The sequence below is a fragment of the Zonotrichia leucophrys genome, chromosome 1 (genome assembly GCF_028769735.1).
Source record: "Zonotrichia leucophrys gambelii isolate GWCS_2022_RI chromosome 1, RI_Zleu_2.0, whole genome shotgun sequence".
Taxonomy (NCBI): Eukaryota; Metazoa; Chordata; class Aves; order Passeriformes; family Passerellidae; genus Zonotrichia; species Zonotrichia leucophrys.
In genome coordinates, this window is record NC_088169.1 from 104,799,741 (window position 1) to 104,827,645 (window position 27,905).

A 27,905-nucleotide genomic window follows, 5' to 3' on the forward strand; every position below is an offset into this window, starting at 1 on the left:
AAACAGTAATTTTAATCTTAAACTCTTGCCCAATGTGATTTTTTTTCCATCAGAAAAATATTTGACTGAAGTAACAACTAATAGCTGCCTTTAAAGGGCACACCATTAATGAGGTACCACTTTCCAAGTTTTATGTTGACCTTGAGCCAGTATGAAAAAAGGCTATAGTCATTCCATGGCAAAATGAATTAATTCTATGACAGCAAAGGGCTTTGATGAATCCTTGAATTTTGCCACATCAGGTTGATGTCACAATATGGTGGCTGTTTCTGTCAGCAACCATGTCATTATTTCATAAAATAATATTTGTTCCCAAGGTTCAAAAACTGTGTTAAGTGCGCAAATAAATACTAAACAAATATTTTGTATCAAACTTTTATGCAAAGATAAATAATTGTTACACTGTAAAATTGTCAGTTCCATTTACTGTACATTGACTATACAATACAATGCATGAGAGACTAAAAGAAACAGAGGAGGTTTGTTTAACTACAAACAGTCTTAAAACTGACATACACTGTGGATATTTCCCCATAAAAACTTCAAATGCTCTGTTCATTTCATTGCTCACAACTAGCTAACTTACATCTCTTAGCAAAATAAACACATACCCTTTATTTAGCATGGCATATTTTGTTACTGAATTAATAAACAAACATCATATAAAAATGATCTGAACATTTGCCTCAAGGGGGAGCTTACAGTTCATTCTTGTAGATCCTTTGCATTTTCAAGCCATTCCAAGCTAATGTTCTTTGACGACATTATAATACAGCCTCACTGCAAAATGTTATTTTTGCCTCATTTTCAGTCAGTAAATCATTATACCTCCATGCTACTGTCCTTCCTGGGTGTCTTTGAAATCCATAGTGTGGATTGGTTTGGACTGGTTTTTGTTCTTCCTTTACTGAAAAATAAAAATACAAACCATTTTCAGTCCATGTGTGCCTCTGCAGTCCTGATTCAGCTCTGTGATCAGACCTGAGCATCCCATCCCCAGATCTCAGGGCCACATTTGGTGCTCTCACAGTGTGGGCTCCCCATCCATTACCAAAAATACCAGACCACTCTGCTTAGCAGTGCTGGTCCCAGGAACTGCACTGAATTTGCCTGGATGGTTTTTATTTCTTTTTTCCCAATTCCCATCCAACCACACCTCTCGTACAGAGTAGTCTTTTCAGAGAAGGACTCTGTTTCACCAGGGCTGGTGAGAGCTGAGCACTTCCCTTGTCTGGGGGTAAGCAGAGCACACAAACCCCCTAAATCCATGCCCAAGGTGCAGCCCACCCACCCCAGTGGGTACCAGACCCCTGCCCACCCTGGGTACAGCAATGGGGTCACTGCACACCCCTGCACCAGCAAGCCCCTTCCCCTTGGGGCTGGACCTGACACTTCATGAAGTGATGGCACATGGATCAGACTCCTGGCAATGAATGACTGGTAGAAAGCTTCCTGAGGGCTGGTTTTCAGTCAAAACTGTCAATAGCAAGGTTTGTGTTTGGTGTTTTTCAATTAAAAAAAGGAAAAAAAGATAAAACTGGTTCCAAAAAGTTCTTGCTCTGAAATGCTGCTAATTTGTTTGCCCTGATTTTTCCATGGAGTCCTGGCACCCTGAAAGTTTATGGCAGTCTTTCCACATGGCTACAAATGCCACAATACACCATCCTCCCTCACTTAGATTGAGAGATGACAGTGCAATGCAGACTACTGAAAGAGGAGCCACTTCAGGAGCCATTGGAGCTGCATTTCAGTGAAAATGCTTCAATCTCTGGGTAGAATATTGCACACTGGTGATTTTTTGGTTTTATTTTTTTCCCCAATTAAATAAGAACCAGAAGAGGAGAAGTAGCCCTACATAACTCTATAAGGTGGAAACCTAAGAGTCCCAACAGTCCTACACATTCAGTTTTATTCCTTTCCTGGTGTGTAACTGTGAGCGAGTCTGAGTTGATTTAAAACGCACTTCGAGGGTGCTGAATGCTACAGTAGTTTTCAGTCCCTCCAGACTTACCTCTGAAGTCCTACAAAGTAATGCATTATGTACCTGAGCCCATTGGAGTAACTGGAAAGACTCCCTTTGGCTTCAGTGGACTTTAGATCAGGCCACAATGCTATAAACAAAGCAATTGCAATGAATCGAGTAGTTCCAGCGCTTCCATCTTAAAGAAACGAAGTCACTACTTCCCTCTGGATTAATCCAGCAAAAGCAGGCACAAATTAATGATGAAAGGCTTTGAATGGAGAGTTCTTGCCAGACAGCAGGAGCAATTTCTAAATACCTTGGATCAAATGTGTCAAATGAGCTTATCTTCAACAAACCTACGCTGATTTTCACAGCTGGTTCAGGAAACAGATTTTAGTGACAAAGGTAAGATGCAATAAATAGCTTGAGCATATTGGTGTTTTGACCATCAAATGCAATCATAGAAACTGAGAAATATACCAGGTTGGAATTTAAACTTTCTGCAAGGCATTCAGATGATAATGGAGATGGGTCTTTGAAGCAGTTTCTCCTTGCTTCCCTGGAAGAAATGAAAGGGAGAGCATCTAAGCATGAATGAGCTGATCATTTCTGCCAGCTACAGGGACGAGGTGCTGCTCTGCCTCATTACTACCCTTCAAGAGCCCAATGACAGGCAAAATTAGTCATGACCTTTCAAGCTAGGCATGTCCTGGTTGGCCATGGGTTGTGGCTTTCAGAGGAAAGGTCACCATGTTGTGGAAGCCTAAAAAAGAATGAGAAGTCAGGTTCATGTGGAAAGTTGGGGGTCCCTCCTTCCCCAGCAGGACAGAATCCCTTTCCTAAAGTTCTACAGTGTCCAGATGATAAGTTCAAGTGATTGTTTCTTCTTTTGATTTGGTTTTTGCCCAAGACCTTCATATTTGTGGTGAACTAAAATGGTTTGCAAGGGAGGTCGTAGGTGGAAATCGAAAATAGATAGGAAAATATTTTTTAAAAAACAGTTTTGTGTCAAAAGATAAAATACTTCATTTCTGGTGATAGTTTTTTTGATCTAAATGTTTTTTTTAAATGGTTTAATTTCTTTATTTAAAGGTTTTGATGTAACTCAAAATAGACATTCTGGGAACAAAAACAAACAAACAATCAACAAAAAAGAGAACCCTGTGTTGCATCAAAACCATTTTTCCTTGATTTTTGTATCATTTCATCTATCAAACTAATCAGCTGACAGAAAAAAAAAATAAAAAGGAAACCTTCCAAGGTGAATTTCCAATATCTGTGTCATGCAATTTTGAAGTATTGGAAGTTCAGATGAATTACTTCTGGATGAAGTGCTATAGCATCAAAGGCCTGATCAAAGCCCACTGAAGTCAACACTACTTTTTCTATTGATTTCAGTGGGCCATGAATCTCTCACTGCTTTCCCAGGAGCGTTCAAGGGCTGAAACTTTTCTCAGAAATGAAGGACTTGCCAGAAAAGCTACTAAGATGTACAATACTTACCAGGAAATCCAGGGCCACTGGTTACAGGGTTCCAGAATACAATTACTATGCAATTCTTAGTGTTATACATATTATTTTACTACTCTTTTCTGCTTTGAGCCTCCAACCAGTGGTGAGGTTTCTATATAACCTTTCACAGGCTTTGTGAAATGTTTATTTGCCTGTCATAAGACAGGTTGGAAAGTGTACCTTTTCCTTTTCTTTATAGAAAATGCATTTTTAAAAAATCAAGTTTTTTATGCAGACCTCATAATATTCTGCTGTTTATGGCTACTTGTTTCAATGAGGCATGGTACCAAGGAGTACTGCTAATATCACAGTACATTCACTCACACAGACAGAAACAGCCTTCACATTTGGAGTGTTTTCTCACCTGAAATAAGTTACTGCAGCTATTGGCAGGAAATACTAAGTAAAAACCATAAGGAAAAAATAAAGAGCTAAAAACAAGGATTTCTTTTTTTTAATTTCTTAAAACAGTGATATCATATTCCTTTTAGTTATTCCTGGTCTTCAAGAGGGAAAACAGCTTACAAATCTTCTCATTGCTCTTGATATTTTAGGTAAACAGCATTTATCTACAAAACATATTTCAATTTAAACTCTTCTGGATTACATAAAGCTGAAAAGACTTTCTGAACTAAAGGCTAAATGATATTTCAAAGTTTCAGAAACATTCTGTTCAGAAAAAAATATTAATTATATGCTGTCATGTCGTTACGTATCTATATCATATTTTGACAAAAATGAAAAGTCCAAAGAATTTTAAAGCCTGAAGCAAATTATACTGTATTTCAAAGGCTGAAACGTTTCTTTTTTGCATAATAGTACCCCTTGCTACGAATACATATCTATTTCTTTTATGCATCCTCTTAAGCACATACATGATGTACAAAGGATATCACACTAGTGTGTGGCTCAGAGCAAGCTTTTGCTTTTCATTTTCAATTTCTGCACTCCAGTGGTCCATCTGTTGCTTGTATGGTATGTGTAGTGGAACAGGATTAAGCAGCTGCTGGCCCTTAGGCTTGTCCTTGGAACAAATTTTTACTTTGGGTTAGAAACTGAGTCCTTCGGTTCATCTGTGAAGGACCCCTCTACTATTTCCCACAGCCCAGGTACTTTAGAGGTGGTAATCACCATAAAAAGAGGTGAAATAAAAGTGCTGACAACTGCCCTGACTATCAATGGTCTGCAAAGAGACTTTCTTCAGGAACAGGTGGAGTCCCAGCAGCAGCATCCTTTGAGACCTAGAATTATCTCAGCGTGTTGTGGAAAAAGCCTGAAGGTGAATGTTCAGCTGTAACAGCTGTAAACTACTTGCATTTTAATAGATGAAAAGGCACTTATTTGCATATTTGGGGATAGATGTAAGCAGTCTTTCAGTAGGAATAGCTTGCCAATGGAAATATGAATTCTGCATCATAAAACCACTATGGATGAGTATATTTTACCTTTTATGAAGCATCTGGAAACAGCAAGTCCCAAAAGCCACCAGTATCAACAGCAGCAGTGGTATAGTGGGTATTACAACATAAATTAAATTCGGAATTATACCTACAAGACAAAAATTCTCATTAATGTCTCCCGTGTTGAAATGCTTTTAACCATGTCAGGAAAAATCTGGCATAAAATTACAGGAATACATTAACTTACACAAAAGAACACATATATTCCTTCTATAGGAAGAGCTCCAAAGAGAAGTCAGCAGTATCAAGAATAATGCAGCGCTTGAGTTATATGCAAAATGTATCTTAAGGTCTTCAATTCTGATATTTTCCAATTTTGTAATTCAAAATCCAAGTGTTTTAATGGAGTACATTTCACTGCCTAATTTTTTTTTTTTGCAGTCCATTTCAACTGTAGACTCTGTCATCTTCATATGTGGATTCCCTGCCCATGCAGGACCACAGGAAGAATGAGCCTGGCTCTCATCTTCCCTTTCCCCTTAAAAGACACAAATTCTCTCCTTGACTAATGGGGAGAGCTAAAGGTGCTCCTCTGCAGGTGCCTCCACAAAAGGAGTGGGAAATGGCACAAGCTGAGACTCTATAACCTGTCTGCAATAGAGGATGGGATCTGCAACTTCCAGAAGGGTCTTGTGTCCCAGTAACCACATGCCCATGTTTTGTACTAGTACACATTTAATGTACTAATTGTGGAGCTTTTATTACCTATTGTCCTATTTTGAAAATATTTTCCCTAGCAAGAATAAATGTGAATATTCGTGTTGTGTTTGAGTTTTAGAGTCTTCGCACAGTTTGTATTAAAAGGAATAATTGATTACAAACCACAGTTCCTCAACATAATAATTCCTCTGGAGTTGAAAATAATGGAAACACCAGTTAGGAAGCTGGCTCAAAATCAGTAAACCAGTGGGCAAACAAAGCACCCCCTTTCCATAACTTCATGGTGCAATCCTGTAAAATTCAGGGCTGCTCCTTAGACATGTTCAGTTCCTACAACTCTTCCTGAGCCTCAGGATTTCATTCAGAAGATAAATTGCTGAATGAAGCAGCCAGGGGCATTGCAGAACCTGGGAAGCAGGTATCCACTTCCCAAACATCACCTCTACTGGGAATCTCAGCAAGGCACTGAACTCCTCTTAGCATGTGGTTTTCCAAAACCATAGGGTACTTGGGGCAGCTATGGACACAGTGTCCATTCTAAGTTTGGTGAGACAAGGAAATAATTTGTTTCCACAGCAACTAAAAGGGACTAAGACTCTTGAAATGTTATTAAAATATATGTATTTTCAGGGCACTTCCCAGGGAAACAGACTGTTTCTTCCTTTTGACAAAAATGGAAACTGAAATATTTATTTAATTCCACTGTTAATATTTTTAGCAGAACACTACATTCATATGAACACATTACCTGTTTCAGTAGCAATAATATGATACTGATCTTCTGGTTTGCTTGTGTCATAAGGATTTCCTGCTGGCACTGTTGGAAAAATATCTGAAAAGGAGATCAGAAATTTTAGGAAAACAGTAAAAAATATGGTCATTATGTAGTTAATAAATTAATAGTAATTATATTTTAATTTATATTGGTAAAATGAATATTTTTATGATTTATTAAATATACATGTAAACAGGATTTTATTACAAAATTGGAATTATATCTGGAAGAATTACAAGCAGTGTTATGATGAAGAACAGCCATATATTTGTAGCTGTTGCTCTCTGAAGAATGAATTTTTCGTATGTTTTTTCAGTTCTTAACTGTGCCTGTTAAACTTGAGTAATTTTGGAGGCTCTTGAATGGTATCCTTACAATTATGTATTTACCAGTGCAATGGAATTTAATGTGTCAAAATTTCTTACCGTATTCTGGCTCTGCTCTGTCTCCTAATTCTTTTTCTAAGACATTATCTGTTAAATCAATATTTGAAATTGATTGTTGAAGAATGAAAAATGTGTGCAATAAAACAGATGTTTCCATTTTTTTTCATGCAGTATCACAGAAATAGATACATTCCCCCAAACAATAATTGCTTAATTCTTCAGCATTTCATCTTCTTACCAAAGACTCTTTGCAAAGTACTGTCAGATCACCTCTAGTTCATACTTTTTGCTCCTTAGAAGGCTATAATTTAGTCTAGATTCAATTCTTGGTGGCCTCTGATTTAATGGCTAATAGTCAAACCCTAACTTCCTGTGCTGAATAAATTTCCTAACATATCCAAGGCTTCATTTGTGCAGATAATTCTAGAACAATATATGAAGTTCTCTCTATCATAAGGTTATACTAACTTAACAGTGCTATGAGACTACAGTTCTGAGTGCCTTGATAAATACAAACTGCTAGGAGAAATCAAAACAGCAATAAAGCCTTCTAGATAAAGGCAATTATTTCACCTACTTGGTAAAAAATAGCTACATTTGGCCTTATATAAACAAAGACACCAAGATACCCCAAAGAACTGAGCTGCTGTCTTTTGACAGCAGAAGAGGAGATGAGTTTTTAATTTGATTGCGTAATCAAACCTACAGGAGCTGGACAGGAACTAAATGAGGTCGCAATTACCAACCTATAATTAAGTTTAAGATCACTGAATGATCAATAAGACCCAAAGCCAGACTGAACATTGCAGCAGTAAACGCTGTCAAGGGAGGGCTTGGAAAAATAAAAGTGTCCACCAGAAATGTAGCTGCTACTTGAGCAAGCTGTCTAATGAGCACTGTCCTGGACCTGCTGATGATACAATTAGATGCAGCTTTATCAAAGTCACCTGCAACCTGTTTTGGCCTGTGGTTGGTGTCATGCATCCTATATTGAATACAGACAGGAGAGTTGTGAAAAACAACATACTCGGATAACAAACTGAAATTCAATATGCATGTGGCACTTCAGCACTCCTGGTGAAATGGATGTATTTTGCACTGCTAAGAGCTGACACTGAAGCCTTTACAGTGATTTAAGGGGGGAAAAAAGGTCGTTTGTAAGTCTCACTTGGTTTGAGATAACAAAAGTAATTTTCCTACAAACATTATGTTACTTTCTTCAGGCAGTGAAAGAAATTACATATATCTATTTATATACATTTTGCATCTACTCCTTTCCTCTATATGACAGAAAAACACATTTCTGGAGAATACTCTGTTTTGCTAAAGAGCACAACTCCAACAGTTTGGAAAATAAATAGCTACAATTCAGTAGCACTGCATTTAGCTGCATAACAATGTCAATACTAACAATAACCTACCTATGCATTGTTTGCCTTATATGCCTCATTATAAACTAATAACCCACTTTCTACCTAGAGAAAGAAATATAAATGTATTTTCATTGTTTCTATTATCACCTTGTTTTCTGACAATCCAAAATATCCAGCATTTTCTCAGATGGTAAAAGCAATAGAAAAAGCAATTCTTTATCACATCTCAACAAGAATGGTAAGCCATTCACAAGCAGAGAATAATTATTTAATTTAAATTTGTTTGCTTTTAAAGCTACAAAATAGACCTGAAACCAAACCTTTTTAATAAAGCCCGCAATTTCTGACATAAAAATGTTGGGCTTTTAACAACATGAAACATTTTTATTTTGTTACGCGATTTCAAAATAATTCTAACAGTTCTAAAAGTGATAAAATTGTCACATTTCCTTGAAAGGCCAATGATGATTACTGATCATCATAAAGAGTGATAACCACTAACAATTTCAAAGGCAGGAACAGGTTTTGGGGGTGGTAGTATGCCAAAACATGTTGGTATATCAACTCTGCCAAATATTTAGTATTTGCTGGCAATATTAATTAACATCTTCATTAAGTGAACAAAAAGTGAAAAAGATATGTATCCACCAAAACCAGAGGAACAAAATAGCCTGGATTTGTATGGACAGATAGATCTCTACAAAGAGAGTGATAATTTTCTGATCATCAGCATAGAGAAACAAGGTAGGAAACTGCAGATTATATAGTTCAAACAGCTGCTAAGAGTAGGATTTCACAGAATCATAGAATGGTTTAGGTTGGAAGGACCTTAAATAACAGCTTTTTTCCAACCCCCTACCATGGGCAGGAACACCTTCCACTGCCCCAGGTTGCTCAGAGCCCAGTCCAGCCTGGCCTTGAACATTCCAGGATGGGGCACCTACAAATTCACTGGGCAACCTGTGCCAGGGCCTCACCATGCTCACAGCAAAGAGTATATTCCTACTGTCTAATCTAAGCCTGTCTAATCTTTCACTTTGAAGCCATTCCCCCTTATCTTGTCGCTTCAGGCCCTTGTAAGTAGTCTCTCTCCATCTTTCCTGTGGGCTCCCTTCAGGCTCTGGAAGGCCATAATTAGGTAATCCAAAAACCTTCTCTTTGCCAGTCAGAACAATCCCAGTTCTCCCAGCCTTTCCTCCCAGCAGAGCTGCTCCATCCCTCTGATGCCCTTGGTGCCTGCTCTGGGCTGGCTCCAGCAGGTGCCTGTCCTTGCTGTGCTGGGAGCCCAGAGCTGGATGCAGCCCTGCAGGTGGGGGCTCAGCAGAGGGGGCAGAGGGGCAGAATACCCTCCCTGCCCTGCTGCCCACGGGGCTCTGGGTGAGCCCAACACACGGGGGGCTCTGGGCTCCCAATGGCCAGGCCATGGCAGCCTCTCACCCACAGCACCCCCAGGGCCTTCTCCCAGGGCTGCTCTGGGTCTGCTCATCCCCAGCCTGCATTGGTGCTGGGGCTGCCCTGACCCAGGTGCAGCACCTTGGACTTGGTCTGTCAAACCTCATGAGATTCCCATGGGCCACTTCTTGAGTTTTTATTAATTAACAAATGAAATAAATCCATAATTTCATATGCATTCTTTTAGCTTAGTTTTGAAAAACAAACACGCAAAAAATTATTTGAAAACATTTGCATGGTCCTGCAGAAAAACACGTTTTCATTCACTTTAAGTATGGCCAGGAACAGAAAATTTTACAGGCTCAAACTGGAAAGTTTACTTTTTATGTCCTTTCTGGTTTTGCACCTTGTTCTAGTTTATAGTTCACTTTTCCTCTATTGACATATACAGAACTTATGTCATGTCTGAAAGTACAGCCAAATTGCTGAAGATCTGTTTTTTCTGTCACCATCTCAACTAGCATGCATCTGCTTTTCATATCTCTCTAAGTCTACATGCAGGAATGCAGAAATTTTTCCTGCTGTTCTGGACTTCATTCTTCAAACCATAACTTTTTAAAACAACCACCACATGTAAGTTGGTATAAAATGGGAGAGCTGCAACTATGAGGACAGCGCTATATTTTTTACAGTAGGACCAAGATGTCATAGTCATCCATAGAAAGTAGAAAAATGTACACTTAAAACACTTTGTAAGGGAATTAATTAAATCAAAAAAACCCTGGGAATGCATGATAATGAAGCTAACTTTGAAATCATGCTTGTTAGATATAAACAGGTTTATTTAAATGTACTAAAAATGTATTTTAATAGTTGTTATTGACATATAATATCCCTTGTTAATGCCAGCTCAGGCACACACCAAAGGAATCAGTACCACAGGCCAAAAGATACTTGAAGATTCCCTCACAAACAAGACAATGTCCCACCAGTGAAATATAACTTCAGTTTTACCTACCTGGGACATATTTGCAGATAAAATTGTGCTTCATGTTGCATCTGTCATCGTTCCACTGATAAAGGTATGGCCCTCCCAGACCAGGGTTTGCAGTTGGCTGGTGATACATCACCACACAGGCTTCGCTTCCACAGGAAGGCTCATCTGTGTACCAGTTTCTAGTTTTTGAAGATAAGGTTCAGGATGACAAAGAAAAGAGTTTGCATCACTGTAGAAATATCAACCCAAACAGTCCTATCCTCTTCAAAGGCATCCTGCATTTCCCACCCTTCTGTGAAAGACCCAAGAATATCTCTGAATATTAAACAATTCTGATCAAAGCATCTCTGCAGAAATAACACCCTACTGCCCTGCTTTCCTCCCTGTAAGACTCTTATCTGTCCCCTTGTTTTCAGTTCTATGATTTGCTGTGACTCTGGCCTTTGGCTTCATCAGGAAGTTAAAGGCTTTTCAAAAAGGGTAGAAGCACAACAATTTATGCTGAGCATCTCACAATAATTTATTTGGTGGCTGACTCCCTGATTTGAGGTGGCCAGAGCCCTGCAGAATTTACCTGCCTGCTTTCAGACCACACCTGAAGGACTCTGTGTGTGGCAGAACAACCTCCAAACATCCTGCAGAGGCAAACTCTGGGGGTGGGAGCAAAGAAATTCGTAGGCTGAAGCCACACACACAACACCATCCTGTCACATCTTCAAATTCAAAACCCTGATTGCCAGCTACCCTTCATCTGGACAAGTCAAGGGGTAGATGCCACAAACTTCATGCTGGCAAGCAAGGTTTAGCATTTCAGGGACTATTTCTTTCTTTGGAACCTTCTCAAGGAGCAGTTTCACGGCCTTACCTGAATGGTGACATACTTCCATCGGCCCACTGGTAGAGGTCGGGGCAGGCACTCGACGTGGCCAGTCCATCACCGCTCCTCCACAGCCCAATCCAGAAATCACCATCAGAAATCCCAGAGCCCGATTTGGTGAGGTTCTGCAGCATGTTTTCTATCAGCTGCTGCTCAGCTTCACTCTCCAAGCTCAGCAGAGCCCCGCCATCGATTTCACATGCCTGGCGGGCCTCCTGGAAGCCCACGCGTCTAGACAAGTCCTGGAAATAGGCTAGTTTGTAACAAGAATGCTTGAAGGCACCATAGCACACCTTCTGGCCTGAAAAACAAACACACGGGGCTGTTCAGAGCACAGTGATGAATATCAAACCTGCAAGAAAAGAATACAGCACTTCATGCATATGGTGGTGAAAGACGGGAGATTTTTTGCCTGAGAGGATTCACGGTGATAACCTAGCACCACTGAAATCCTGTGCTCTAATTTACATTTCAAACAGCACACAGTTCATGGGAATCTATGCCATCTTGCCATGGCCTGTGAAACTCTCCAAAACACTGAAGATTCCCAATAGGCTCTAGAAAAATATTTACTTTATAATGACTGTACCATCAGGACTCTCTGTTATAGCCAGGATCTGTTTGGAGTGTATTTCCTTGACTATTGCATACTAAAGGACTAACTTCACTTTTATTGTGTAATCAGAGCTATTCAATTTGAAAAAAAAAGTTTCAAATACACATGTTTAGTGGCAAGAAGCAGCTGAATTTTTTTTGATACCTTAATTTTGAGAGGCTATATATGAGAGAAACCCATAGGAACTCTTCACTTCAATGGGCTGAGGCACAACCTGTAAAGTCTATGGGAGGAGAAAGTCTGCTCCTTACAGTTCTTTGTCTGAGAAAGATTTGTTTCCTAAGTCTGTTAGAAAGTCTGTTTCCTAAAAAGGAAAAATAATTATAATTTTCAACTCTCTAGAGTTTATTCAAGATATACAAGATGAGGAATTAACACACTCACTTATCAGCCACAACTGAACTCCAGTATGTTTATTTAGGGAAGAATAAGGCTTCTAAATATATCTCTTAAAAAAAAAATAAAATCAAGCTTTTCCAGTATAGAAATTTATCATTGGAGAAGAAAAGTAGGAAAATTTATTTTGTTAAGTAAGAATGACTGAAGGATACCAAACTAATAAAAAACTACCAAGCATTATCTAGACTGTTTAGAAATCAACAAAAGTCACTATTTTACTGGAAAATCTGACAATCACACAACATGCTTAGCTGGAAAGGATCACTGAGGACCACTGAGTTCCAACTCCAGCCCTGTGAAAAACAGAACACGTTTCTGAGAATGTTGTCAAAAATCTTCTTGAGCTCTGTCAGGTTTGTGCTGTGACCGCTGCCCTGGGGAGCCTGTTCAGTGCCCAGCCACGCTCTGGGTGAAGAACTTTTTTCCTAATATCCAATCTAAACCTCCCCTGACACAGCTTCAGGCCATTCCCTTGGGTCCTATCACAGATCACCAGAGAGAAGAGATCAGAGCCTGCCCCTAACCCTCATGAGGATGTAGAAGACCAAAATGAGGTCTCCCCTCAGACTCCTCCAGGTGGAACAGACCAAGAGACCTGAGCGGGTCCTCATAGAGCTTCCCCTCAAGGCCCTTCTCTATCCTCATAGCTCTCCTTTGGGCACTCTTTAAAGGCTTTTTATCCTTCATATATTGAGGCACCCAAAACTGCTCACAGCACTTGAGGTAAAGCCACATCAGCACAAAGTACAGCAGTTTATTGTACTGTATCGGATTTGCATCTGAAAATCTCATATTTAGTCTCACTTTTAAGCAAACCCAGATATGTGACTCATGTAAATAACATCTGAACATGATTTATTCTGTTTCACCTTAAAAAAATTGCAATTTGTCACTGGGAAACAGCAACATCCTCACATAACTTCAGCTATATTTATGTTTTCCCAGGCAACGTTTTTCTGTGCACAAAGAGTAAATATCAAAGTAAAAAAAAAACCTTAAAAGCTACATAAATTTCAGTCTTTTTGCATTAGCAGTGCTTAATTTTTGTATTTAATAAATGGGATGTTTCCAACAGCAGACAGCACAAGGGCTGAGTCAAAGACATCTCTGTATTTGCACAAAGCATAGTTTCATGTATTTGCAGAGACTAAGCAGATTGTATGAAAGATGCATTAATATAGGAATGGAAAAACAGGATCAGCTCTTGACTTTTAGCTAAATCTGAAAGTAACTCATTTTTTTGGAACCATTTCTGTTGTAGAAAGCTAAATTATAGGGGCAATAAGGATATATTATGCTTAACTTTCTAGGGTTTCCTACAAATCTTGTAATATTTCTATTAAAAAAAACCAAACTAACAACAAACTCTGAAACCTTCACGTTACCCTATTAGTTCATCTGGAGAAGAACTATCAGGAAGAAAAGCATCTTTTTAATCTCATTCTTACCTTGGCAGACAGACTTCTGAACATTTAGTTGTTTATCAGTAATTTATCTACCAAAATAACACAGGAACAAAGAACAGTCTAAAAAAGGACAAGCTTGTGCCACAGATATGGAAATAAACAGGCTCTGAGATCAGGCAGAGAGTGCCAATTTTGACTTTCTCTGATAATGTCCTGACAATACAATGTATGTCCCAATTTTTTTCCTGATATTTCCCTTTATTTGTATATGTTAGGAGCCTTGCTCCCAATAAATGTAGCAAGGGCCATAGTCCTAGCTGGGCTGTGGTGCTGAAGAAGCAAGGGACACTCCATTTAACAGAGCTACACATGAAATAATGGGCTTCCTCCTAGGTTTCTTGGACAAAAAGAACTACTATTATCAAAGCAACAAAGTGATAAGTCTAAATGTTGCAAAGTGGGAAGCACAACAATGAAAGTCCATTGTTGAAATGAAATCCCAGCTCATTCCCTTCCTCTACAATGCTGAAATTCCAATTTTGCTAACATGATCGATTTTCCCCCTAGGAGCTGTGTCTCACTGACAGGACAGAGTGCACAGGGAAGGAGGAGCTGATCAATATTTTGGCCCTCACTGCTGGGTGAGTGACAATGGCTCATTGCCAGAGTACACATGTGTACACAGCAGCACAAACAGCCAAAGCCCAGCATTGAATTATGCAGGACACTAATCACTTCCAAGGAAAAGTGACCACCCATTTCTCTGTAGTTGGAGATTGGATTCAAAGCAATAATTCAAGATGCACATGTAAATTTAGGAAGAGTGCTTTGTCCATTGTCTTGCTCTTTTTATTTTCCCAGACAATCTTTGACATAAATTCTTCCTTGATTCCTTTCATTCGGTGCACATACCTCCCCTTGACATCAAGGAGTAAGTTATAAGCAAATTCAGGTGTCAAAATATCCTGGTCACAGTTTCAGTCATGCAGGAATGTTCAACCAACTGTGATGAGCAGGCTGATCACTATGGATCATAATTCCTGTGCTGTTCCTCCCTCCCATGGGAAAACAACTAACTTTGCCTTTATAACACACAATCCACTCCCACCCCTGCATGTTTCTCAGGTGGCTGAAGTGCTCCCCTCCCACTCTGTTCTCATGCACAGCCTCTGCTTTTCTGTGACTATCCCAAAATCTGGGCCAAAGAAATGGATCCTTGCTGGCTGAGCTTCCTCAGGATGTTCATCTGCCAGTCAGCTGCTAAATAGGGACTCAAACACAATCATAGAATCTTTTAGGCTGGCAAAGACCTTGAAGACCATCAGGTCACAGCAAGTGCTGTTTCTGACCTGCTCCAAGGCCTGTATCCATAAGCTGTGCTGTGTTCTTGTCCAACACAGGGGCTGCATCAATGCTCATCATCCACACAAGGAAACCAGGTGGGACTCTATGGAGCAGCAAGGAGGATGACAAGCATTTGTGATGCACAAAGGCAAAGAGCTACTGCAGCCCTAAATATGTGCCCAGCCTGTTCCCATTGTGCACTCAAAGCAGGGAGCCCTCTCAGAGCCATCAGAACACAGATGTGAAGGCCCAACTTCTATCCAAGGGTTTGCAAGTTAAAACCTTGAAGCTTTGTGGAAGACATTTTCTTCCTTCCCTTAAACAGACCAGAATAATTTTTAAAGACACCGTTTTTATTGCAGATGTTTGGGCAGGGTTAAGTAACTCTAAAATCAAGTTTTACAAAGTGAAAGAATTGAAAAAATGAAAATTTGAATGAAATCCAACTCCTAAATTACTGCTCTTTCATTTCTTTTTCTCTCTCTACCTGTGGCAAAAGAAATAATTTCCTCCTCACAGGTTGATCATTTGTGCAAGAATATACCTCCAGAAACCAACAGAGAAAACAGCAAGAAACAAAGAAATAATTGGCATTAGGACCCACAGACTCAAAGAGTGTGAATGAAGCATGTGAGGCAGAGCAGTGAGCTTTCTGGAAGAAGCTGTGAATTTCTCTTGTTCTAGTTAATTTAATCCCTGTGTTTAGGCAGTGACCTGCTCTGAATCTTTTCTTTCTTCTTTTGAAGCAGACTTTGAACCAGTTCCACTGCAGCAGATAAATGTGTTAATGGAAATCTGCAGTTGTGCCTTAATAGCTGGCAAATCAGTTGACATTTTAGTGCTCTTCTCGGAACAGACTGAGATGTCAGGTTTTAAAGCTTCATTTTTTTCTCTCACTACTAATTTCTGAACTACAAAGCAGAAATAATTTACCACTAAAAAAATGACAGAATGGACCACATTGTACAGGAGACAAGATAAGTATGGAAATATCAACTATGTGCTGCTTTACCTTATTCTAACACCTTTCAGCAGACTCCAAAATTAGTTCTAAAGCAACATTTTGTTATTTCAGCTGTATAAATTGAGTTCCAATTTTTCTGTGCCAATTGAATAGAAACTAGATTTGTAAGCAAGACTATTGGAATGAATCACGCTAAGATACTACCAATGTAAATAATCCTTTTTTGTTCTCATCATCCCATTAGCTGATGAAAGCAAGTGAACAAGATTTGCTCCAGAAAGTGCTAGCTACCATCTATATGGGTCATTTTTCATCTTTGGGTGTTTCCCAGAAGCTCCACAGTAGAATGTTTAGATATCAGCCTCAGAATAAGGATATTTATAAACTAAATTATTCATTAAAATATTTCTGGAGATAATTGTACAGGGGGGAAAGAAAATCTCCTTCAAGGAAAAAAAAATAAATAAGCAAATAGCAAGCTGTTATTTCAATCAGTTATATCTCCATTATGCTTTAATAACCATGCTTCATTAAACAAATAATAGGTTCCTTGATTACTGTCATGACAGAAGTTACAGCAAAGTGTCATTTAGAAGCAAAATTGCTGATAAAATACCCAGGTCAAAGACTTCTCTCCCTAAGAGCATCAGGCTTATTACTAAACTAAGCCCCCACAGGCCCATGAGAGGCACAGAGGTCATTTTGAGTGACACACCTCGCTTAGCTGGAGTCTTTGAAGACATCAGGTAGAAGATAAGCTCCCTGCTGATAAATCCTATTCCTCTTCCTCTTGACCCTTACAAACTAACCCTTCTTGAACCTTAAAAACTAACCTGCAATCCAGGGCTTGATACCATTAGCATCCACCTACATTAGGTCAGCCACTGCATGTGCAGAGCATATGTGAAGAGAGACAAAAATGAATGCACAAAGCCTGATGTACTAAACTCCATTATGTTTTTGTATTTTGACTTTTTTTTTCTCCCCAAGGTAATGGATTCAGCAGAAAAAACAGAAGAGCACTTGGCAAAAAGCAGTGTGAAATATTTAACATTAACCAGAGCAGCAAGAGCCTGATGGAGACCTCTGAAAACAAAGTGATAAACAAAAACACAAGGACTTAAGTGAAAGAGATAATGAAATAGCAAAACAGAAATCTATGGCAACTAACCAAAATCTTCTCTGCCTGTGTTATGAAGACTAGTCTTGCCCTTGAGCTTGCATGAGCTCAGTGACCTCAGGGATGACCAACCAGCATGCAGGACACTGGGCACAATTTTGTTTTCACCTGTCCCCACACCAAGTCTCAGTGATGCACTCCAGAACGTGGCCAGGAAGAGACTAAGTGGTAATAAATTTTCCTAATCACATTTTGTTCCAAAGCTGATGCATCTTGTCAGATGGTCTTTGTATCACCCAGTCAGATTTTGCCTGGGTTCAGCTGCTGCTCACATTTTGCTATATTACATTACTGCTGTTGATGTTTTACTGTATCATATTTGCGTTCATCCACCAAATATAATTTTTTTTATGATTCATATTACTTTAAAAAAAAATGTGATAACATTTTATAATTACGTTCTGTCTGCATTTATGATAAAAGCAAGCTGCCATCTTTTCTCCCAAAGTTTGTAACACTCAAGGCACACCATTCTCCAGCTGAGCCAGTGTTCAAAGCACTGATGTTTCGCAGCTCATAGTCCTGAGCAGTTTAAGGAATTCCATAAAATTGACATTCAAATAAAACCTGCTGTACAGATCATATGCCAGCCTTTATCTGATATCTTCACAGCAATCTCTTCCATCCCTTAGCAGGTACTTTTTTCTCCAATCCTCCTGAAAACCCAAGCCTTCTGAGGGAAAAGGAAGTTGTTACTGATTTATTCTGGATTAAGGATTATGCCTAAAATGTCATCATAGAGCTTTTTCTTAAGTGATTTCCCAGGGTGAAAAATTTTCACAGGTTCCAGGTGACTTTTAATGGCTTATATAAAAACCCCTGAGGGTCACATTTGCCTGTCCAGCAGCTGTGCTAAAGGCAGATGTGCACAGCAGACAGCTTGAATGCATCATACCAGAGCATGCAGACCATGCCTAAGGTGCCTAAATGGAGGCTCCCCCAACCTCAAAACTGCAAAAAATTCATCTATCAGCCATTCTTAAAATACTTCTTGTAATGGATATCCTTCTTGCTAAATACTTGTGCAAGTAAAAGTTATTGATGCATTCATAGACAGCAAGTCTAAAATGATAAATAGGATTTTTTTCTATTCGCTCTCAAACACAAGCCACATAAAGTAACTTTAGCCATTAACCATCCCATATCTTGTGAATTAGCAAAGATGATGCAAGAGGTCCTCAGACAAACAGGTGTCTCTAGGATTAATGCAGCTTTTGCAAAGAGAAAAAAAAACAGGGATGATGAAGCTTTAAGTAAAATCAAATTACTGTATTATACCATTTATACAGAGATTTAGCACAGTTATGCAGAATATGAAGCTACACAAGATGCATTTATCCTGTCCAGCCCTTTTTTTTTTTTCTTTTGCCATGGAAAGTCATTTTCAGTACATTTATTGCTGAAAATGGGTTTTCACCTGTATGTTAGCCTCTACCAGATCAGTTATTGTGTTTCTAAGCCCTTTTAGGGAGAGGCAGTGGGTTTATTTCTGAATGACAACTGTCCTCAATAGACCCATTATAGCTACACCTTTTAAAAAACACAAGCAATCAAAAAGGAGACAGTGCAAAGGAGCACCTGGCAGTGCCCATTTATACATTAAATGTTGCTCATTCCTAACACCTGGATTTTGCCATCAGCTGAATGGAAGTGCAATTAAAATTGGATCTGAGAGCTTCCCTGCACAATGCAGCAAGATTGCTGGTCACAAAAATGGGTAGTTAAGAGTACACATATGACAAGTATTGATCTAAGCAGGTTATTTTTGGGAGGTTTGTCAAAGCCTCTGTGAGCTCAGAACCTGTGCTTTTCTATGTCTTGGGAAGATGCAGGAAGAGTCCTTGTCCTGCAAAATCTTCTTCATCGTGTTGAATAAATTGGTGAGAGAATTTGTCTTTTCCACTGCAGATTAAAAGTTTGTCTGGATTTTCAAAATCCGTGATGTGGTGCTTCAGGCTTGTTCTTGATGTACTGGAACTGGAATACCAGCCAGCATGAAAGCTGCCATCTTCACACAGCAATTCACTTATTTCCCAAAGAAAACAACACACATTTATTTCTTGTACTTAGCTTCGCAGCCCTGGTGCACAAAGGAGGGAACTCAGGCCATTGACAACAGAGCTGTAAAGAAGTAGCTTGATGTCTAAACCTCATTAGAAGCTAATCAACACTTCACCGTTCATAATTACCATTGCAGGAAAACATACATTAATCAATACAGGGTGTCTTCAGCTGGAAAATTAATATCCATTTTTATGGAAAAGTTTTAGTCACTGATTCAAGTCATAACTCAGAGTCAAAAAAAAGTATCTAAAGTATTTCCCAAAAACTATTTCTTTTTTCCCCCAGGTCAAATCATTAAAGCCCTGACAGGTTTCCTTTCTTCTAAGTGAAACATATCTTCATTTTGGCATCAGCTCTGGTTTCAGCTATCTAACACATCATAAATTTCAAGCATGAGATCCATTTAGCTTTTCCTGTAATAACTATTTTCCTTTCTTCTGATCATGTGAACTTAACAGGTGTATATCACAGGGCTCGCCATGGCAGTCAGCCACTTCCTTCTCTAAGGGGCCAGCTCACAGCTGCACTGTCCTGGGGGCTCACAAAAAGTGGCAACATAGCTGCTAAAACAACCCCCTAAAGCTGCCAATTGCCTTCCCTTTTTTAAGGAAAAACTTGGACAGGATCAGGCAAATGATAACACCCAAGCGTCAATGGCATCTATTTGAACCTATTCAAAATAAGAGGAAATAGAGTGTGTCAGAAATAGCTACATATCTACAAGTCTGCTCTGGGATGTGAATGATTTTACCCAGAACTTTAAAACCTCAGAACAAAAAGAAACCAAACCAAACAAAGCCCCCCTTAACAGCTGAAGCTGTTAGCAGTGGGTTTGCTTTGTTTTGTTTTTTCAGTTCTTACAAACACAGTAATACATGGGTTAATTCTTATAAACACACACAGTGACACAATAAATTTTTATATATCATAACCTGAAGACACACCAAGCACTCTACAATTTCAGATGTTTATTAAAAAGGCATAAATACTGACAAAACTGGCCCAGAGAAACTGGGTGTCCCATCCCTGGAAGTGCTCAGGGTAAGGCTGGATGGGGTCCTGAGCAATCTGGTCTACTGGAAGGTGTCCCTAACCATGGTAGAGGATTGGAATGAGATGATCTTTAAGGTCCCTTCCAACCCAAACAGTTATATGATTCCAATTAAGTCCACTCATCAATAGTTTTCTATGCAGCTATGAAGCCCAGAACAGAATTCACAGAAACTTTTAAGACAGACATACTAAGTATGGCAGCTAAGAAATTGTTGTTAATTTGCTGTGGAATAGACATAATAGACAAAAATTGTACTCTGAATGTTTTAAGTGTGTGTGCCGGCCAAGGGGAGCAGGGAATAGTTTTGTTCTCCTATCCCAAACCAGCAGACATTTTTCCAAATACCCACTTTTATACTCATCAGTCAGTTCCCTCAACAGGTTTTCTCCCAGGCATAAATATAAGCACTTCTGACAGTTTCTGCTGATGGTTTATTTCTTATTTTTGCCTCCAGAAGGAAATATTTCACAAGTCTTTGGTCACAGAATCACAGAGTATCATTCATTTGGAACAGACCCCCAAGGATCATCAAGTCCAACTCCTGGCCCTGAACAGGACCATCCCCAAGAACTCCACCAAGAGAGTGTTCGCCAGCTCTTCTTGAGGTTTCTCAGGCTTGATGTGACCAGTGACTACCTCCCTGAGGAGCCTGTTCCTGTGCCCAACCACCCTCTGGGTGAAGAATATTTCCCTGATGGCCAATACAAATCTCCCCAGCCAGCAGGTCCCCTCCATGTCAATTAAACAAAGAAAAAAGTGAGAAGAGAGAAAACATACTCCTTCTCAATTATTTTTTATAGCAAGTATCATCCATTCTCAGTAATTTTCAGTGAAATTTGAAAAATGCCTTTTTTCCAAGTAGGTGTAGTTTCATGCACTTGTTACCAAAGTATTTGCAATAGATGTAGGCAATATATATCGGTGCAAATTATATTAATTCCCTTGGTTTGAGAGCTTCCTAGGGTGTAACACCCTTTATGCATTTTGGTGCAGTACTGTAGAGTGCTTTCTTTTTGGGGCAGTTTCACAATTAAAAGAGAAAGCAACAAGCAAAGCCCTGCTCATTCACTGCTCCTAAGAAAGTGGGAAAAGCCAGTTCACATGGAATCTTAAAATTGATGACAGTTCACTTAAGGCAAAAATGGAGAGGAAGTTTGAGGGGAGGAAAAGTCTGCTAGAATATTTTCAGTGATAATTTACACTAAGAGAAAATTCAGAGGTAAAGCATCACTGGTTAATTCACATTACATGTAGTCCTCAAGATACAGTGTGGGATTCATCTCACCAACCTTAAGTTCTTCTCAATAACCTGTCCATACCTAAACTGACTCACTGACCTCAGTGTAGACAGCTGAACAAAACAAACACAGACTGTAGTATCCATTAGTGCAGATCTGCAGTATATTCAAAATCCAAATTTAAATGAAATTAATCCCACTCTTAAGATATCAACCTTTTTCCATCCGTCCTTATAAAGCGAGCCTAGATTAGCTGGATACTGCAGCTACATTCAGATTTAGTTAGAGACATGCCAACTTTTTAGTTTGGATTCATTAATACTGGTCAGAACTGTAGGTTCCACTGTTTGTCAGTGGTGGCAGTAGGGACTGCTACAGCAAGAAACTCAACTTCCAACTAGTGAGTGAGAGGTAAGAATTAGATTATAATGGGATTAGAGTGTAGCAATTACTATCAAAGGATTGTTTCATCTTACCTATTGCACATTAGCATCTACCTTCTTTTCTGATCCATCAGAGATTTGCAAAGAGAAAGCCATTATGGGAATTAGTTTCAGAAAAATAATGCTACATAGAACCCTTTATGAACCAAAGCATGTTCCCCTGCAAACATCTTATAATTGAGAAGTTTGACCTGCACAGGATCAGACCTGGCCTACAGAGAGGTAAAATCAAGGTACAGAACAGGAGTTCAAGCAGGCAGGACCCCATATTTCTCTCTCTGGGAGCAAGAAAAGCCATGTGAAAGCAAGCACATTGTCCATACCATTCCACAAGGTTTTACCATAGCTTCCTCCATGGCAGGGGTTCCCTCTTGGGCTCTTTAGCCAAGTGGAAAACTGGGACTTGACAATTGTGAGTTTGAGCTTTGCAATGCCCTTCTATTTTTGCACAAAATGCTGTGAGCAAAAAGCTGTATTCCTGGAAAAGCAGCATGCTGGTCTGAGTCACAGCACTAGGATTTTCCAGGTCTCTTTCCTTATCCCTGAGCACAACTGCAGCCTGGCCAACCTGCACAACTCTCACTCATGAGGAAGGTAAGTACACATGGTTGACAAAGAGGGAGGGGGATCACCTCTAATACAGAAATCTAACTCTAGAAACTGATTTAAGTACTTGGATATTTCTACCCTGCTACAGAAGGATAACTCCACCATCAGAGGTCTCATCAAAACTGGGTTGTCATTCCACATTTGGAATTTCTTGGTTTGCAGCAAGGTGTGTTTAGTAGAAACACGTATTATATCCAAAATCATCACCAGATTTCACTCTAAGAGCCCAGCTCATTGATTTGCCCCCAAAAAGACAGTGCTCAATACAGCTGGATAAGGAGAAGAAATAATAAAGGAGTCCATGGGAATTCAGTGCACAGCTTCTCCTGCACTTCTCCAAGTCTCAGCTTTAGTGATTCCCGAGACCTTCAGCTGAGCAAAAGGATCTTGTACTATCTGGGTATGCCTATCCAAGAAAAGATTTTGCAGAATGGAACTAAATGCTGCATATTTCCAACAAATGTGTTCAAGACACACCTGTTGCACATGTAGATGAGATGTCAGGTTTTTTGTCAGGTTTTATCCTTTCAAATTCTGAGCTGTATTTGTATCTTGAAATTTACAGTTCACACCAAAAAAAATCCAAAAAAACCCCAAAAACAACAAGGCACAACTTTATAGCAGGTTTTATATAGAGAAAATGCTTGCACTTTGACAGACAAAACTCAGGTGTAATAAGCAATCAAGGAAATTGAATTAAATTAAATCATGCATCTTTTGAGAAAGGGTTTGTTATCTCTAGTCAATCCAGTATCCATGAAGACATTGCTTTAATTCTCTTACTTTGCAATACTTTATGCAGAACTCAAATCTGATCATAAGCCATGTGAATGAACATATTCACTTCCTTAAAGGCATCTGAAGCAACAAAGTCAATAGTTTAGGGGCAACGCTGCTATTTTCCTGACTCACCAAGTGGTTTTCCTCATTTAGTGTTTTATATATCCAAGTTTTGCACCAAAATAGATACATACTGTTTTAAAATAAATCACTATTTAATCTGCTATTGATGCACAGCAATAGCAAAGAGCAAAACTTTAAAAGCTGCAGAAATACAACTAGACAAACAGCAGTCATTAAGCTATAATATCTATGATTAATACATAGGCTGTTAAATGATTAGTAATAAGATTAGCTTGCATCTCTCCTGCCCAATAGATACTTAAAGTAATTGCATCTTTGCAAACTGCATTATCATCACTTCACGTTCTTTATGATGTCATGGGACAGCAAGGCAGACTCAGCACTTTCTCCTGAGACTGCTTTGGCTTTTTTCCTATAGGAATCAATTCTCTGGCAACACTAGACAGTTGGATATGGAGGCTTTGAGCACTGCTCACAAAACATGTCTAGATACATTAAAAATTAAAAAGCATTTTGCATCACTGTTTAAGACTTCCCAAAGTAAAGATGGCAAAGAAATAACACTAAAATGCAAATTGCTTGATGCCAGCAATAGTTTTAATTATATCCTAGGAAAACTAACATACTTGGAAAAAGCAACAGAAACCCTTTACTTTAAAAAATGGCATTATGAAAATTCAGGCTTTTTCTTCTCTGTCCTCTTGACACTGTGATCAAAATGGTAGCAAATCTGGAGTTATTCCTAGGTCTGCTGCAAACTTGCTGCAGTCAGTGGGACTCTTTACAAGGTCCAGCCAGCACTCCAGCAGCCTCACAAACAGCTTAGGGGAGAGATAGGAACTATATATTTATTTGGAATGAGAGCTGTGGAATTTCCTACTATGCCCAACTATTAATCATGACTGAAGCATAAACATTTCTTTTTTATTAGGAATAGGTCTGTTTAAGGTATAGACTTATGGTTTCAAACATAAGCTTGCTTAAGTCCAAACTGCTGGTTCTTATGCAAGAGAGAGGTAAGATAGATGGGAGTCAGGTGACAGCACACACTGCCCAATTATTCAATGGTAATATTTCTTGCCTAAAATAGTGTCAGCTACTGCTAGTACTGCACCTATCCATGTGCATGTGCCAGGATATGGGTGTGGTCCTTGAGAGAAAGAAAGGGGGGGAAAGAAGTTCTTCCAGTACATAAGAATATTTGCAATAAGCATAAATAAATAAATGTGGCTGTTTTTGTCTAGGAAACCTTTATCTAATGAATACAACTTCAACCAATAAACTAAGGATACATAAAATGGTTCTGTCTATAAGTAGCTTCAAACCCTCTCCTGTATTTTATCAGACAAGAATTATCAGCATGATTCAGTGACATGAGGCTCATCATATGGTTTGAAATGCTTCAGGGAAATTTGGGGCAGAGTCTGTGTCCTCCCAAAATCCCCAAAGCCTAATGTGCATCTAGGAACAGCCTGACAAGGCACTATACACACATCACACATGGCTTTAAAAGCTGCACCTCAGTTTCCTATGTCTCAGTTAAACACAGAAGCTGCAGCTGGAAGATTAAGGGACTGGGTTTCCTCAGCCACAGGGATTCCTGCACTGAGGCTGCTAATGCCAAATGCATCTCATAGATAATTATTCTTCACTATTCCTTTAAAAAAAACCCCAGTGTTACATAGCAGTCATATAAATTGTAATACTTAGAGCTTTGATGTACCATATAAGCCAGTATAATTCACAGTATAACAGAGATAGATTAAACATTTCAGGTTACTGTTGAGGCAAACAAGCTTTTTCAAAGCTACTTAGCTATTATTTCCTGAAGATGCTGGTTTACCAAACCCCAAGAGCTCATCTCAGCTATAGCATCAGAACCTACTTCAAATAGAGCATCATCAAAATGGTCCAGTGACTGCAACTAAGAAAGTTATCTGAATTCAGCAATCAAATGCTTGCAACAAAAAAAAAATCTACAAAAAAGTTGATTGATATGCTACTGTTACAACTTCTGAAACAAAAGTATACAAATAATTTGGAGATAGTTTGTAAGAACCACGATTTTAGCCACATATACACACACAACTTGCTAAGAAACAGAGTGGAGAGTGTAAATTTTTGTTTCCAGCCAAATGCACGGATCTGTAGGCACACACAACATAGCCCCAAGAGCCTGTCAGCTTTAGTCTGGAGACAGTTAAGCTTAAAAGGGGTCTTTTCACTAAATTTAGCAGTTTCTGAGCATATGCACCTGTATACTGCAAACACACAGTGGGAGTCTACAGCTCTTAAACTCAACCTGAGCTCCAATGTTAGATACAGGTTTCCAAAGTATTGTCTTCCCTTTGGTTTTGAGAGTTGTGGACTCACCCACACCCAACAAAACTATTTTACACCGCACGCTCTTAAAAGTTTGCCCTCTCCTCCCAACAACAGCGCACACAAAGAAGAAACATCCCCGTCCAGCCGCCAACAAAACTCAGCGCACAGACAGACGCTCCTCGCAAGACGCTCCATCTTTTGAGGCAATTCGAACGCAGCCGGCAATGAACCGGGGCAGGGCAGGACTTGGGGCTGCCTCGGGAGCCCGCATCCCCCGCGATGGCCCCGCATCCCCCCGCGTTCCCCGCAGCAGCAGCCCCGCTCCGCCAGGCCAGGTGCGCCCGGGATGCGCTCCCGGCGCTCGCTCGCAGCAGATACGGGGGGTTCGGCAGCGAGCTCGGTCCCGGGCTCGGTCCCGGCTTTGAGCAGCGAGCTCGGTCCCGGCTCGCCCCCGGAGCGCTGCGCTCCCGCACCGCTCCCGCTCCGCGCACTCACCGCTGAGGACGCGCCCGGCGAGCGCCCCCGGCCCGCACAGCACCGCGGCCGCCAGCACGGCCAGCCCCAGCCCTCCTGCGGCCCCCATGGCGCTGCCCCGCTGCCGGCTGGCTCCGAGAGGCGCTCAGGGCAGGGCGATGCCGGCGGGGAGCGAGGGACGCACACTCAGCTCAGCTGCTGCCCTCCGCCACCTCCCCGCCGCCCGCCGCCCTGCATTTATCTGCTTCCCCCGGGGACGGACCGCCCCCGCACCGCCCCCAGCCCCAGCGACAGCGCCAGCCCCTGCCCCAACCCCTATCCCTGCCCCAATCCCTGTCCCAGCTCTAGTCCCTGCCCCTGTCCCAGTCCCTGTCCCTTTCCCAGCCCCTGCCTCAACTCCTCTCCCAGCCCCTTTCCCAGCTCCTGCCCCAACTCCTGTCCCTGCCCCAACCCCTATCCCTGCCCCAAACCCTGTCCCAGCTCTAGTCCCTGCCCCTGTCCCAACCCCAGCCCCTGTCTCACCTCCAGCCCCTGCCCCAACCCCTGATCCAACCCCTTGCCCCAACCCCTATCCCAGCTCCTGCCCCAGCCCCTGCCCAGCCCCAGCCCCTGATCCACCCCCAGCTCCAACCCCTATCGCAGTTCCAGCCCTTGCCCCAACTCCTATCCCAGCGCCTGCCTCTGATCCAGCCCCTTTCCCAACCCCCATCCCACCCCCTGCCCCAACCCCTATCCCACCCCCTGCCCCAACCCCTATCCCAGCCCCTGCCCCTGATCCAGCCCCAGCCCCTCCTGCCCAGCCCCTTTCCCGCAAAAGTTCCGGCACAGGTTCCCGGTGTGCGGTCGTTTCCCGCTCCTGGCTGGAGGCTGCAGAGCTGCGGGTCCCTCCCAGCCCCGCTGCCGGCTCATTTAGGGTTAGTCACTGGCCCAGTGGCTTGGGAGCGTGATCCATACCCAGGTGTGGGTTTCATAGCTGTTAAGGGCTTTGTAGACCTTCCTGGTCCGTGTTTTCCCTAAGAAGAATAAAAATGTCCTGTTGCCAGCTTGAGAATGTGGGAATATATGTACACAGGTGTATACCTGGAAAGCACATACATACTCTAGACTATAAGAATACACACTGGAAAGTCCCCTTTTCTCATTGCCCCAGAAGATACTGTAGTTAAATCCACACTGGTGTCACTCCAAAAATGCACTGGTAATTCTCTGGATCTCCTCAAAGGACCACTTGCAAGACTTGTTCGTTCTTCAGAGTCACGCTGAGGTTTTATCAACAAACGCAGTTCAGAGATTTCTGTGATTACTCATGTACTTCGTGCACTTTGCTTTTAAATGTGATAGATCACTGCAGATGTGTTTAAGGGACATCTTGTATGCAAATTACTGGATGGTTTACCAGTTAATTTCATCTTCCTCAGAACTCAAAGATCATATATGGCATATTGTTAAGTCATTTTCCCTTTAGATGTTTATAGCCAGGTTTAGAAGTCAATACATCTCAGATTATTATGGATTTTAAAACATTTGATG

The 27,905-nt window shown here is 40.6% G+C and overlaps 1 protein-coding gene across 7 annotated transcripts; it reads right to left on the minus strand.

Annotated features, from left to right (window-relative positions):
- Positions 1-62: 62 nt before the first annotated feature.
- CHODL (chondrolectin) lies at positions 63-26,580 on the minus strand. 7 transcript variants are annotated; one of them, XM_064703340.1, is made up of 8 exons: positions 26,397-26,580; positions 11,384-11,696; positions 10,540-10,697; positions 6,796-6,843; positions 6,344-6,427; positions 4,921-5,023; positions 2,444-2,522; positions 773-907 (listed from the first exon to the last, which is right to left on the minus strand). In XM_064703340.1, the coding sequence occupies exons 1-8, from the start codon at positions 26,482-26,484 to the stop codon at positions 905-907; spliced, it is 876 nt and encodes a 291-aa protein (XP_064559410.1). In that variant the 5' UTR covers positions 26,485-26,580; the 3' UTR covers positions 773-904. The 7 variants fall into 7 exon arrangements, with proteins under 7 accessions (XP_064559442.1, XP_064559407.1, XP_064559410.1 ...); XM_064703357.1 differs by lacking the exon at positions 2,444-2,522 and adding an exon at positions 2,654-2,726; XM_064703349.1 differs by lacking the exon at positions 773-907 and adding an exon at positions 2,654-2,726.
- Positions 26,581-27,905: the final 1,325 nt, after the last annotated feature.